The following is a 13,844-nucleotide window of genomic DNA, read 5'->3' on the forward strand; positions in this document are numbered from 1 at the left end:
CTGAGGAAGGATGTTCTTGCCATTGAAGGAGTGCAGCGAAGATTCACCAGGCTGATACCTGGGATGGCAGGAATGACGTATGAGGAGAGATTGGGTCGATTGGGCTTATATTCGCTAGAGTTTAAAAGAATGAGAGGGGATCTCATTGAAACTTATCAAATTCTAACAGGACTAGACAGACTAGATGCAGGAAGGCTGTTCCCGATGGCGGGGGAGTCCAGAACCAGGGGTCACAGTCTAAGGATAAGGGGTAAGCCATTTAGGACAGAGATGAGGAGGAATTTCTTCACCCAGAGAGTGGTGAACCTGTGGAATTCTCTACCACAGAAGGCAGTAGAGGCCAATTCATTAAATATATTCAAGAAGGAGTTGGATATATTTCTTAAGGCTAAAGGGATCAAGGGATATGGGGAGAAAGCAGGGACCGGGTACTGAATTTGGATGATCAGCCATGATCGTATTGAATGGCGGAGCAGGCTCGAGGGGCCGAATGGCCTACTCCTGCTCCTATCTTCTATGTTTCTATGGAAAGCTTTTGACAAGGTGGCACACGAAAGACTTTTAGGTAAACTAAATCCGACAGGAATTCAGGCTAAAGTTTGATAGGAAGCGGAAAGTATTTGTGCGAGGGGTGGTGTCAGACTGTGCCGGTACGAGAGCTGTTCCACAGGGGTTGCTCGCAACCTTGTTATTCCTAATCTACACGAACAATCTGGATATTAAAACTGACCATGGGGGAGCAGTCGAGAGAGGATGCAGCGATAGATTTACAGAGGGACTTAAGAGAGTGAGCACGACCGGAGAATGAAATGTAAATCAAACTTCAGCATTGAAACATGTACACTACCGCACACTCCTTGGAAAAAGGAGCATCAGAAGAATACGATGAACGTGACTGAACAACAGAGGAGAACTTTGACAGGAATGATTATAGACTCGTCACTTTTATTGCCTGGACAGGGTGGTGAAGCAATTTAAAAAATAAATTGAATGCAGAAACAGACAAGCAGAAGAATAAAGTACAACTCGGGAGAAGTTAAGCTGAGGCTTTTCAGTGCTCTAGCCTGGCACATGTACCTACCGTTTCTCTTCAAGCTTGCGATCTGGAAGTACAGGAACACAGGCTGGATTTGGTGAGGGAGGGAAATAGGGATAAAAATTTAGAAAATATACTACGGTATCAATATATTAACAGGTAACAGTGTCAGCCATGGCTCAGTGGGTAGCACTCCTGACTCCCCAAAGCCTTTCCACCATCTACAAGGCACAAGTACAGAGTGTGATGGAATACTCTCCACTTGCCTGGATGAGTGCAGCTCCAACAACACTCAAGAAGCTCGACACCATCCAGGACAAAGCAGCTCGCTTGATTGGCACCCCATCCACCACCTTAAACATTCACTCCCTCCACCACCGGCGCACCGTGGCTGCAGTGTGTACCATCTACAAGATGCACTGCAGCAACTCGCCAAAGCTTCTTCAGCAGCACCTCCCAAACCCGCGACCTCTTCCACCTAGAAGGACAAGGGCAGCAACCAGGCGCATGGGAACACCACCACCTCCAAGTTCCCCTCCAAGTCACACACCATCCTGACTTAGAAGTATATCGGCCGATCCTTCAATGTCGCTGGGTCAAAATCCTGGAACTCCCTCCCTAACAGCACTGTGGGAGTACCATCACCACACGGACTGCAGTGGTTCAAGAAGGCGGCTCACCACCACCTTCTCAAGGGCAATTAGGGATGGGCAGTAAATGCCGGCCTTGCCAGTGACGCCTTGATCCCATAAACGAATAAAAACAAACTCTTGCCTCTGAGTCAGAAGGTTGTGGGTTCAAGTCTCACTCCAGAGACTTGAGCACAAAAATCTAGGCCGACACTCCACTGAGGGGGTGCTGCACTGTCGGACGTGCCGTTCTCCCCGGTGTCCTGGCCAATATTTATCCCTTAACCAACATCACTAAAGCAGATTATCTGGTCATTATCACATTGCTGTTTGTGGGAGCTTGCTGCCGCGTTTCCTACATTACAACAGCGACTACACTCCAAACTGTACTTCAGTGGCTGTAAAGCGCTTTGGGACGTCCTGAAAGGTACTTTAGAAATGCAAGTCTTTCTTTCAGGGTGTGCTCTTTGATAATGACGTTGATGGGGTGAATGAGATGTAGTGCACCTATCCAGGGGGGCAGGGATTTACCAAGGATTTTGCCCATGGCTCCCAATTTTCTGTGCTTTCTTTTGAAGGTACTGACTCGTATGAACATACGACAATGACGGGCAGGAAGAGACCAGCTGGCCCATCAAGCCAGCCTCACACCATGCTAGGGTGCAGTTCCATAAATGGAGGCCTCCTGTACCTCACCCAAGTGATCATTTTTTCATGTGTGTGCCTAGATAGTGCCTATTTGACTATGGGAGGCACCACAATTAACGTTCCTTCTAAGATGCGCTGTAGCGCGGCCGTGCAGTTCTCTGCTGGTACAGCTCAGCCCGGGACCGGCTTTCCCAATGCCAAAAATTTCACGCATGCGCGAAACTTTGAATGGGCCGCGCGGCCCGTTAAAGGGACCGCGCATCCAAATTTAAAATGAGGAGGAACATTGACCACAACCCTTTCCTCTCCTCACCCAGACAACACTTACTGGGGCCTCAGGTCAGTCTGCTCGCAACTAATCTCACTGAAGGCCCTTACAATATTGGAGAGGACATCTTGTCCCACGAATCTGGACTATATTTAAAGCTAAGGGACAAAGGGCAGCATTATAACTCACTGCAGCACCCTTACATAGAAAAAAAAATAGGAGCAGGAGTAGGCCATTCGGCCCTTCGAGCCTGCTCCGCCACTCAATATGATCATGGCTGATCCTCTATCTCAATACCATATTCCCGCTCTCTCCCCATACCCCTTGATGCCTTTTGTGTCTAGAAATCTATCTATCTCCTTCTTAAATATATTCAGTGACTTGGCCTCCACAGCCTTCTGTGGTAGAGAATTCCACAGGTTCACCACCCTCTGAGTGAAGAAATTTCTCCTCATTTCAGTCCTAAATGTTCTACCCCGTATCCTGAGACTGTGACCCCTCGTTCTAGACCCCCCCAGCCAGGGGAAACACCCTCCCTGCCTCCAGTCTGTCTAGCCCTGTCAGAATTTTATACGTTTCAATGAGGTTCCCTCTCATTCTTCTAAACTCTAGTGAATATAGGCCTAGTCGACCCAATCTCTCCTCATACGACAGTCTTGCCGTCCCAGGAATCAGTCTGGTGAACCTTCGCTGCACTCCCTCTGTGGCAAGTATATCCTTTCTTAGGTAAGGAGACCAAAACTGCACTGTCAATGCACTGACTACTACAATGTCAATATTTGATATTCTCACACAGCCCCACCTCCTAATCTTTCCATATTCACATGGAGGTCACTCAGGTTACTCAGCGCTTTCAAGAAATACGTTTGCACTACGAGCGTGTAAGGAAGTCCCTCAAGCTTGTGAAATGTAAAGTCTGACTAGTGTGGTCGCAACTTCAATCCCCGGACTGTGCGGAGTTAGCCGATCCCAGCTGGAATTGTGGAACGGGCTCTAGAATTGGTCTCAGCGAAGCTGGGTTAAGAGTGGAGACTCAGCCAGGGGTTGAGTTTGATTCCTGGGAGTGAGTTTGATTCCTGGGATGAGAGGGCTGTCCTATGAGGAGAGATTGTGTAGAATGGGCCGATACTCTCTGGAGTTTAGAAGAATGAGAGGTGATCTCATTGGAATGTACAAGATTCTGAGGGGGATTGACAGGGTCGATGCTGAGAGATTGTTTCCCCTGGCTGGAGAGTCTAGAACTAGGGGGCATAGTCTCAGGATAAGGGGTCGGCCATTTAAGACTGAGATGAGGAGGAATTTCTTCACTCAGAGGGTTGTGAATCTTTGCAATTCTCTACCCCAAAGGGCTGTGAATGCTGAGTCGTTGAGTATATTCAAGGCTGAGGTAGATAGATTTTTGGACTCTAGGGGAATCAAGTGATATGGAGATTAGGCTAGAAAGTGGAGTTGAGGTCGAAGATCAGCCTTGATCTTATTGAATGGCGGGGCAGGTTCGAGGGGACGTATGGCCGACTCCTGCTCCTAATTTTTATGCTCCCGATCCAGCTGGAGGTGAAGGCAGAATCAGGGTCTGCTCCGATGCCCTCCTTCAGTCACAGCGCCTGCCGACAGCCTCTGTCCAGGCCCACACACGAAGAATAGCCAGGTGAGAAGGAAACCTCTTCCTGTTTGCATTGCAGGATGTGCCCCGCAGGACGAATGGCAACAGGAAAAAAAACCAACTGCACTGCTGCCTGTAGGCCTTTCCTAATGGCTGGGAGGCTGCCTGCACAGGCCACTCAACCCACCCCGGATCACCACCATTGATACTCGTCACCACCAGCACCACTACCTCCCGTACAACGATGGGAGAGCAGCTCTTGGCGAGTGTCTCACTCCACGCACTGGTGGCAGAAATGGGGCACTGGTCTGAGAGTGGGGCTGTGGTATATTGTGACACAGTAGAGAGCTTTATTCTAACCTTTTCTTTATTCATTCATGGGATGTGGGCGTCGCTGGCAAGGCCGGCATTTAATGCTCTAATTGAGAAGCTGTGATAAGCCACCTTCTTGCAGTCCGTGAGTCCTAGGCTACATCTAAGCTAAGGCTGCTCAGTAGGGCATTGTAGAGGGAGCTTCACTCTGTATCTAACCCGTGCTGTACCTGCCCTGGGAGTGTTTGATGGGACAGTGTAGAGGGAGCTTTACTCTGTATCTAACCCTGTGCTGTACCTACCCTGGGAGTGTTTGATGGGACAGTGTAGAGGGAGCTTTACTCTGTATCTAACCCGTGCTGTACCTGCCCTGGGAGTGTTTGATGGGACATTGTAGAGGGAGCTTCACTCTGTATCTAACCCGTGCTGTACCTGCCCTGGGAGTGTTTGATGGGACAGTGTAGAGGGAGCTTTACTCTGTATCTAACCCTGTGCTGTACCTGCCCTGGGAGTGTTTGATGGGACATTGTAGAGGGAGCTTCACTCTGTATCTAACCCTGTGCTGTACCTACCCTGGGAGTGTTTGATGGAACAGTGTAGAGGGAGCTTCACTCTGTATCTAACCCGTGCTGTACCTGCCCTGGGAGTGTTTGATGGGACATTGTAGAGGGAGCTTCACTCTGTATCTAACCCGTGCTGTACCTGCCCTGGGAGTGTTTGATGGGACAGTGTAGAGGGAGCTTTACTCTGTATCTAACCCGTGCTGTACCTGCCCTGGGAGTGTTTGATGGGACAGTGTAGAGGGAGCTTTACTCTGTATCTAACCCCGTGCTGTACCTACCCTGGGAGTGTTTGATGGGACAGTGTAGAGGGAGCTTTACTCTGTATCTAACCCGTGCTGTACCTGCCCTGGGCGTGTTTGATGGGACAGTGTAGAGGGAGCTTTACTCTGTATCTAACCTTTGCTGTCCCTGCCCTGGGAGTGTTTGATGGGACAGTGTAGAGGGAGCTTTACTCTGTATCTAACCCGTGCTGTACCTGCCCTGGGAGTGTTTGGTGCTGAAGCTAGGTGTCCGAAATAGGTGTTCCACTCCCAGCGCTAATATCGCTTGCTGAACGCAAAATCTCTGAGCCCACTCACACTGTTTGATTACAAATGTAACATTTATAGCTTTTACCTTATGGTCGCCCATGCAGACTGCAGGTCCCATTAGGTCGTATACATATTTCCCCTAAAAGGCAAGGTATAAATGATCAAAATACATTTTTACACTCCAGCAACATCACCCTCCCTCCATAACCTTGGATTTATTCCCTCTGGGACCGCCAGCAGTGCTCAGCGGTGGAATTCATTAAAGGACCAGAAACACGTCATAAGCCCAATGGAATGCCGGGGGCCACCCACACATCCATATTCCGTGGGTCGCTCACAATCTCACGCCCTACTGCCTCGGCATTATAATCTCACAGAGAGTGCAACGGAGGCAGTGCTAACCCAACAGTCACAGTGCAAATGAAGAGAGCTTCTATTAAAGCGACAAACCCTGAAAGGGATATTTTCCATCCATGGGCGTTTCATAGAAGATAGGAGCAGGAGTAGGCCATTCGGCCCCTCGAGCCTGTCCCGCCATTCAATGAGATCATGGCTGATCATCCAAATTCAGTACCCTGTCCCTGCTTTCTCCCCATATCCCTTGATCCCTTTAGCCTTAAGAAATATATCCAACTCCTTCTTGAATATATTTAATGAATTGGCCTCAACTGCCTTCTGTGGTAGAGAATTCCACAGGTTCACCACTCTCTGGGTGAAGAAATTCCTCCTCATCTCAGTCCTAAATGGCTTACCCCTTATCCTTAGACTGTGACCCCTGGTTCTGGACTTCCCCCGCCATCGGGAACATCCTTCCTGCATCTAGTCTGTCTAGTCCTGTTAGAATTTTATAAGTTTCAATGAGATCCCCTCTCATTCTTCTAAACTCCAGCGAATATAAACCTAATCGACCCAATCTCTCCTCATACGTCATTCCTGCCATCCCAGGTATCAGTCTGAACATCTCCCTTCATGTGGACTAAGCATATGAACTTTAAGACAGCCACGGCAAATATTCGGTGTCCCACTGCTCCACAGCAAACAACAAATAAAGTTGCAGTTGAAGAATGTTGGGTTGATATCCTGGGGTATGTTTTGTCTCAATTACCTCCTGGGATCAGGGGAAGCTTCAGAGTCTCTTCTCTTTACAAGTTTTCCTCTCAAGCTCTCTCCGAGCTCCTCTCATCCATGAGAGCCACCTCCTGCTTATCCCCATTCCCACTAAACTGCTGACCACCCAACTTCCCTTCCTGGCCCCCATGCTAGCTGACATTGCCAATGGTTCCCGCTCTCGCAGGTATTGTCCTCTTCCCTTTCAAAACTGCCCTTCCTGAAAAAGCCCACACGCGACCCCTCTGTCCTTGTAAACTATCGGCCCATCTCCAACCGCCCTTTCCTCTCCTGACTCCTTGACCATGTTGTCACCTCCCAGATCCGCAACCTTCTTTCATAAGAATATAAGAAAAAGGAGCAGGAATAGGCCACACGGCCCCTCAAGCCTGCTCCGCCAATCAATAAGATCATGGCTGATCTTGGGCTCAAAGCCACTTCCCCGCCCGCTCCCCATGACCGTTTCCACATTGCCTTGTTTAAATCTCTCCAATCAGGTTTCTGCCCCGCCACAGCACTGAAACGCCACTCATCAAAATCACAAATGACATCCTATCTTATTCTCCTCCTCCTCTCCGCAACCTTTGACACGGTTGACCACACCCTCCTCCTCCAACGCCGCTCCTCCATTGCCCAGCTCAGTGGGATGGCCCTCAATCAGTTCCACTCTTACCTGTTAGATTGTAGTCAGATCATCTGAGCAATGGCCTCTCTTCCCAACTCCACACCGTTGCCCGGAGTCCCACAAGATCCATCCATGCAGCTGTTAATGATGCTGCCATCATCGTTCACACCTCATCTAGAGCCATCTTTTGTTTCTTAACTTGTCCCATTACCTCTCCTTTTGCCTTACACTATCATCCCTTTTGTCATTCAATCTCTCCTGCCTTCCATCCCATCACAGACCTTCCCTTTGTTCTTTCCTCCCCTCCTCCCTGCCCCTGTTTAAAAATCTCTCTTCTCCAACCTTTTCCAGCTCTGACGAAGGGTCCCCGACTCGAAACGTTGACTCCGTTTCTCTCTCCTCGATGCTGCTGCCTGACCCGCTGAGTGTTTCCAGCATTTTCTGTTATTTCTACCTCATCTACATGCTGCCCTTTGGCGACATCATCCGCAGAAATGGGATGTCTTGGAATGAATGGGATTCCACATATAGGCCGATGACAACCAGCTGTTCATTTACCAGCTACTACTACTTCAATGCTCTCCGAGCCGGCCTCCCCTCACCCACCGTCTGCAAACTTCGCCTCTGCTGCTCGTACCCTATCCTGTAACAAGTCCTGCTCAACAATCACCCCATTCTTTGCTGACCTCCACTGGCTCCCATTCCCCCTGCTTCAGATTTAAAATTCTCACGCTTGTAGTTAAACCTATCATGTAAGCACGGTGGCATAGTGGTTAGCACTGTTGCCTCACAGCGCCAGGGACCCGGGTTCGAATCCGGCCTCGGGTGACTGTCTGTGTGGAGTTTGCACATTCTCCCCGTGTTTGCGTGGGTTTCCTCCGGGTGCTCCGGTTTCCTCCCACAGTCCAAAGATGTGCGGGTTAGGTTGATTGGCCATGATAAAAATTGACCCTTAGTGTTAGGGGGGATTAAATACGTGGGGTTACGGGGATAGGGCTTGGGTGGGATGGCTGTCGGTGTAGGGACCGGCCATGATCTCGTTGAATGGCGGCGCAGGCTCGAAGGGCCGAATGGCCTACTCCTGCTCCTATCTTCTATGTTTCTATGTAAGGTTGCCCTTCTGTAACCTCCTCCAGCTCTAAAATCCCCCCGAACTCTCCGTTCGTCTCCCTCTTGTGCACCTCTCACTCCCTTCGCCCCACCATTAGCAGCCGTACCTTAGCTGCCTGGGCCCCATGCTCTGGAATTCCCTCCCTAAACCTCTCCACCTCCCTCTCCTCCTTTTAAACCCTTCTTAAAACCCACCTCTTTCACCAAGCTTTTGGTCACTCCTCCCAATAGCTCCTCCTTTGCCTCAAGGCTCATTTTCTCCCTTTCACCTTGGGACATTCTTTTTCGACGTTAAAGGCGCTATATAAATGCAAGTTGTTGTTGAGTGTATTTGAGCTGTCGGAGATAAATCAACGCAAGTTGTCACTGACCATCCGGGCCCAGAGGAAGGGACATTACCTTGACCACAATTTCCTTGGCGGATGGAGACATGAGGATGCGATCACACCAGGCTGGGCAGCGGGTATTCGCATATTGTGTTCCCTCAGTGTTGACTTCACTGTACGGGTAACTGGAAGACGAAGACAACATTCTCGCCATTAGACCCTAGTCAACCTCTCCCACAGCACAGACCTACAGAGAAGATTGAGTTACTTTGCTCTCCTGTGTCAGCCATGGCTCAGTGGGCAGCACACTCGCCTCTGAGACAGAATGGTTGTGGGTTCAAGTCCCACTCCAGGGACTTGAGCACGTAAAGCTAGGCTGACACTCCCAGTGCAGTACTGAGGGAGTGCTGCACTGTCGGAGGTGCCATCTTTAGGATGAGACGTCAAACCGAGGCCCCATCTGCTCTCTCAGGTGGATGTAAAAGGTGCTATTTTGAAGAAGAGCAGGGGAGTTATCCCCGGTGTCCTGGCCAATATTTATCCCTCAATCAACATAACAAAAACAGGTTATCTGGTCATTATCACATTGCTGTTTGTGGGAGCTTGCTGTGCGCAAATTGGCTGCCGCGTTTCCTACATTACAACAGTGACTACACTTCAAAAGTATTTCATTGGCTGTAAAGCGCTTTGAGACGTCCGGTGGTCGTGAAAGGCGCTATAGAAATGCAAGTCTTTCTTGCTTTCTCTTGGTCTTCACAGTCCACCCCCTTGCTCAGACTACAGCACTGACCCAGGACTGGTCGTCCAGCACCGTGGGACCCACTAAAGTAAAGGAAGAGAAATTCAGTCCCATGCGCAGGGAATGGATCTGATCGACTGGAATTCTCTGCAACAGGAATGGAGCCATTGGAATTCCATGCAATGGGTCTGTTGGAATTTCGTGCCACGAGAAAAAATATAGAAAGGCATTTCCAGTTGGGAATTCCAACATAAATGGAAGGAAGAAGGGGGGATTTGTTCCTTTGGAACATTGGACTGTGACCAGGTAGGTGAGTGTTTATGACATTTAGGGGGAAAAATTCAGTTGTTTGCACCTCCCATTAGCGCCTTAAGAGGGCGATAATGGGGTGCAAAGCAACTAGCGCCCGGGCGCGGCGATGTTTGCGCCGCTCGCGATGTTAACTCGACATTTTGTGGCGGCGCTAAACACTACCGCCACGATCTCCTGCACCGGCAGATTGTGATGTCAGTCGAGTGCGCAACGCCCTGGACTGGAAATTGAGTGGCGCCCCCTGCCTTACCGCCTGCCGCTAGCAACGACACGTTGAGGGGAGCGTTATGCTGTCAGAAAGGGACTGGGGGAGCGCTATTTAAAGGCGACCGCTTCCTGCCTTTTTTTGTCGGTGACATTTTTGCACCACGCATTCTGAGAGAGAGAGAGAGAGAGACTTCTAGAGAGATTCAACGCTGTGTGAAGGAGTTTTGGGTACTGAGCAGCACTTTGCAGGTTCATTTTGATTTGCCCTTCCTTGCTTCGCCAGCGCTCTGCGGTAGCGCCTTGCTCCTCGGCCTTTGCGTCTTAAGACAAGTGTGAAACGCCTGATTTAGCGCTCCAATCACCTCCAGGGGCGATAAAAGCCAAGTTTGCTGTCGGAGGCGATAATTAGCGCCAGGCGCTAAACTTTGCGCACGGCCGATAATGGCGCCTCAAACGGGGCGATACTGAATTTTTTCCCCTTACTCTTCCTTACTTAAGTGTCTTAGTAGTTTAAATAGATGTCGGAAGAACGCATTCTAATTATTTTCTAGTGCATGCTAATAACTTTATTCCTCAATCTATCAGAGAAGGCTCAGGAATCGGTTACTTTAATCCACTGTCCTTTTTTTAATCTTCACCTACCTCGGAGGAAACTGAATGTCCAGTTCACAGATTTCATTGATGAATGTGGCCAGTTCCTTGTCAAACTCTAAAAGCTAAAGAGAGGTGAATGGTCAGTGCCCCGTACAGCGCGAGCAGGGTCAGGCCTCAGTAAATCACAACAAGAAATGAGAAAGTAATCTCAAAAATGGATTTGAATTTACGAACAGCTTTCCCATTGTTTTCTCGGAAAACATCTTGATCAAAGTAGTCGAAGGTTTTTGATTCGATCCTCAGCAGCACCTGCACGGTAAAGATAAAAATATCAACCATTTCTCAGAAGGGCCGACACTTGAAGAGAACCAGTTATTTTATCGATATAGAATCAGAGAAATTTACGGCACAGGAGGCGGCCATTCGGCCCATCGTGTCTGTGCCAGCCGAGAAAGAGCTCTCCAGCCTAATCCCACTTTCCAGCTCTTGGTCCGTAGCCCTGTCGGTTACGGCACTTCAAGTGCCTATCCAAGTACTTTTTAAATGCGGTGAGGGTTTCTGCCTCTAACACCCTTTCAGGCAGTGAGTTCCAGACCCCCACCACCCTCTGGGTGAAAAAAGTTCTCCTCAACTCCCCTCTAATCCTTCTCCCAATTACTTTAAATCTATGCCCCCTGGTTATTGACCCCTCTGCAAAATTATGAGGGGCATAGATAGGGTAGATAGAAAGGAACTTTTCCCCTTAGTAGAGGGGTCAATAACCAGGGGGCATAGTTTCAAGGTAAGGGGCAGGAGGTTTAGAGGGGATTTGAGGAAAAACTTTTTCACCCAGAGGGTGGTTGGAATCTGGAACTCACTGCCTGAAAGGGTGGTAGAGGCAGCAACCCTCACAACATTCAAGAACCATTTAGGTGAGCGCTTGAAACACCATAGCACACAAGGCTACGGACCAAGTGCTGGAAAATGGAATTAGAATAGACAGGGCTTGATGGCCGGCGCGGACACGATGGACCACTTTCTGTGCTGTATAACTCATAGGCCTAGAAATTGGGTTGAGGCGCCAAACTGGCGCCAAGTTCGCCTGGGCGCTGATTGTTGCGCAGCGTTCGGAGTAATACCGATCGCCAAAAATTCAGTTTCAGCGTCCCTAGAGGGACACGGGGCGAGGCTCGAGGCGCTCTGCGTCCCTCTTAGGGCGCTGAAACTGAATATCACAGCGCAACGTGCCGCAGCGCCACACGCTGCGGCACGGCACGCTGCAGTACGGCAAGCCTTCCTCCCACTGTTAAGGGGGAGGGGCCTGCAACAGCGCGATCCCCGATCGCGAGTGCCGGCAAAAGAGCCCGGCACCGAGGAGAAGTGCCGGGCTCTCGGGAAACAGCCGGCAATGCTGCGGGGGGAGGGGGGGGGGGGGTTCAGGAGGCCGGGGATGGAGGTGCTGGCAGGCGGCCACCGAAAAAAGCGGCCGCCCCACACCTCCACCTTAACTTGCGCCACTGCCGGCACAGTAAGGCCCCGTGAACCGGACGCGGGTAGCGAACGCCGCTACAGCGGCGTTCGCTACCAAATATCGCGATCGGGGCGCTAATGGGGCGCTGCGCCCACCGATGACGTAATCGGTGGCGGCACAGCGCAACAGGCTAACGCCACCATTAGCGCCTCTGCTGAATATCGCGGGAGGCACAGCCAGTGGCGCTACAGCCACTGACTGCCTCTTTAGGCGCTAACAGGTGGTGCTACTCACCCAAATTCTCCCCCTATGATTCTATGCTAAGGGGAATAGGTCCTTCCTCGATCTAGGCCCCTCATAATTTTATACACCTCAATGAAATCTCCCCTCAGCCTCTGTTCCATATATTCAACTGCCTCATTAAAGACCATTAATCTGAAGGGAGCGGGATGTGTCAGTGGGTCAGCACGTAGATCATTAACATGTCATGGGCTGCAGCGGGTAGTCAAAACTGCCCAACGCATTACCGGCACCCGGCTACCAACCATAGAGCACATATACCAGAAACGCTGTTTACGGAGGTCACGGTCCATCATCAAAGACTCTACCCACCCCAGCCACAGTCTGTTCGCCCTCCTGCCATCTGGGAGACGCTACAGATGCATTCACACCCGTACGACCAGATTTAGGAACAGCTTCTTTCCTAGGGCTGTCATCCTACTGAACTCCACAAATAAACTCTAAAGCCTGCACATCTGCCAGTGCACTTTATTATGGTTATGTTTATGTTAATATACTACAAGCCAAATGTATGTTGAATGTTTAAATGTCTTAATCCAAATGTACACTCTCGGGAGCCGCAAGCCTACATTTCGTTGTACTGCACTTGTGCACTAACAATGACAATAAAAGTTGATTTGATTTGATTTGACAGGTACAGAACTAATGAAAAAGGCTAATGGAATGCTGGCCTTTATATCTAGAGGACTAGAATCCAAGGGGGTAGACGTTATGCTGCAGCTGTACAAAACCCTGGTTAGACCACACCTGGAGCACTGTGAGCAGTTCTGGGCACCACACCTTGGGAAGGATATATTGGCCTTGGAGGGAGTGCAGCGTAGGTTTACCAGAATAATATCTGGGCTCCAGGGGTTAAATTACAAGGAGAGATTACACAAACTAGGGTTGTATTCCCTGGAATTTAGAAGGTTAAGGGGTGACTTGATTGAGGTTTTGAAGCTATTAAGGGGAATGGATAGGGTAGATAGGGCACAGTGCTCCGGAGGTCCCGCGCAGGCCACTCAGCGGCTTTTCAATGGACAAACCGCGCATGTGAGGAACTGTGAATGGGCCATGCAGCCCGTTAAAGGGGCCACGCACCCAAACAAAAAAATTAGCGGCAACATTGGTTGGAGGATGTGACGTTTTGAGGTGTTGAGGCTAGACATTCCCCTTCGGTTCAGCGTTATTGATCACTCCAGTAACCAGACCGTACAAACCAGAATGTCCCCATTCCTGCCAAATAGATCAATGCAGCGATACCCAGAGGTTGGACTGAGAACCCTTGCCAGTGAACTCTGGTATACTGGAATACAGAGAGTGCTGCCGCGGGGTCATGACATCAGAAGATGATCCCTTCAGCTCCATTAGACTGTGGCTCAAGATATAAACCACAAGACAGATTTGTTGAACGTTAAATGAACAGTGCTCAGCACAAACATCTGAAACTGCGTTCCTCTAACTCTGGCCTCTTTCACATCCCCTACTTCCTTCACCCCATCATTG

The 13,844-nt window shown here is 49.8% G+C and overlaps 1 protein-coding gene across 2 annotated transcripts in view; it reads right to left on the reverse strand.

The window, feature by feature from the left end:
- LOC147098036 (inositol polyphosphate-5-phosphatase A-like) overlaps positions 1 to 13,844 on the reverse strand; it is an 84,329-nt gene that overhangs the window by 9,711 nt on the left and 60,774 nt on the right. The window contains exons 11-15 of one of the 2 annotated variants that reach the window (XM_085971250.1): positions 10,844 to 10,918; positions 10,658 to 10,731; positions 8,831 to 8,942; positions 5,675 to 5,728; positions 1,082 to 1,124 (exon numbers count right to left, since the gene is read on the reverse strand). In XM_085971250.1, the coding sequence (XP_085827376.1) occupies positions 1,082 to 1,124; positions 5,675 to 5,728; positions 8,831 to 8,942; positions 10,658 to 10,731; positions 10,844 to 10,918 (358 nt within the window). Of the gene's footprint in view, positions 1 to 925; positions 1,125 to 5,674; positions 5,729 to 8,830; positions 8,943 to 10,657; positions 10,732 to 10,843; positions 10,919 to 13,844 lie in introns of those variants that run through there. The other variant, XM_085971249.1, reaches the window with a different exon arrangement.

Source organism: Somniosus microcephalus, chromosome 30 (assembly GCF_052327205.1).
Source record: "Somniosus microcephalus isolate GS21.2 chromosome 30, FLI_Smic_1.0, whole genome shotgun sequence".
Lineage (NCBI taxonomy): Eukaryota > Metazoa > Chordata > Chondrichthyes > Squaliformes > Somniosidae > Somniosus > Somniosus microcephalus.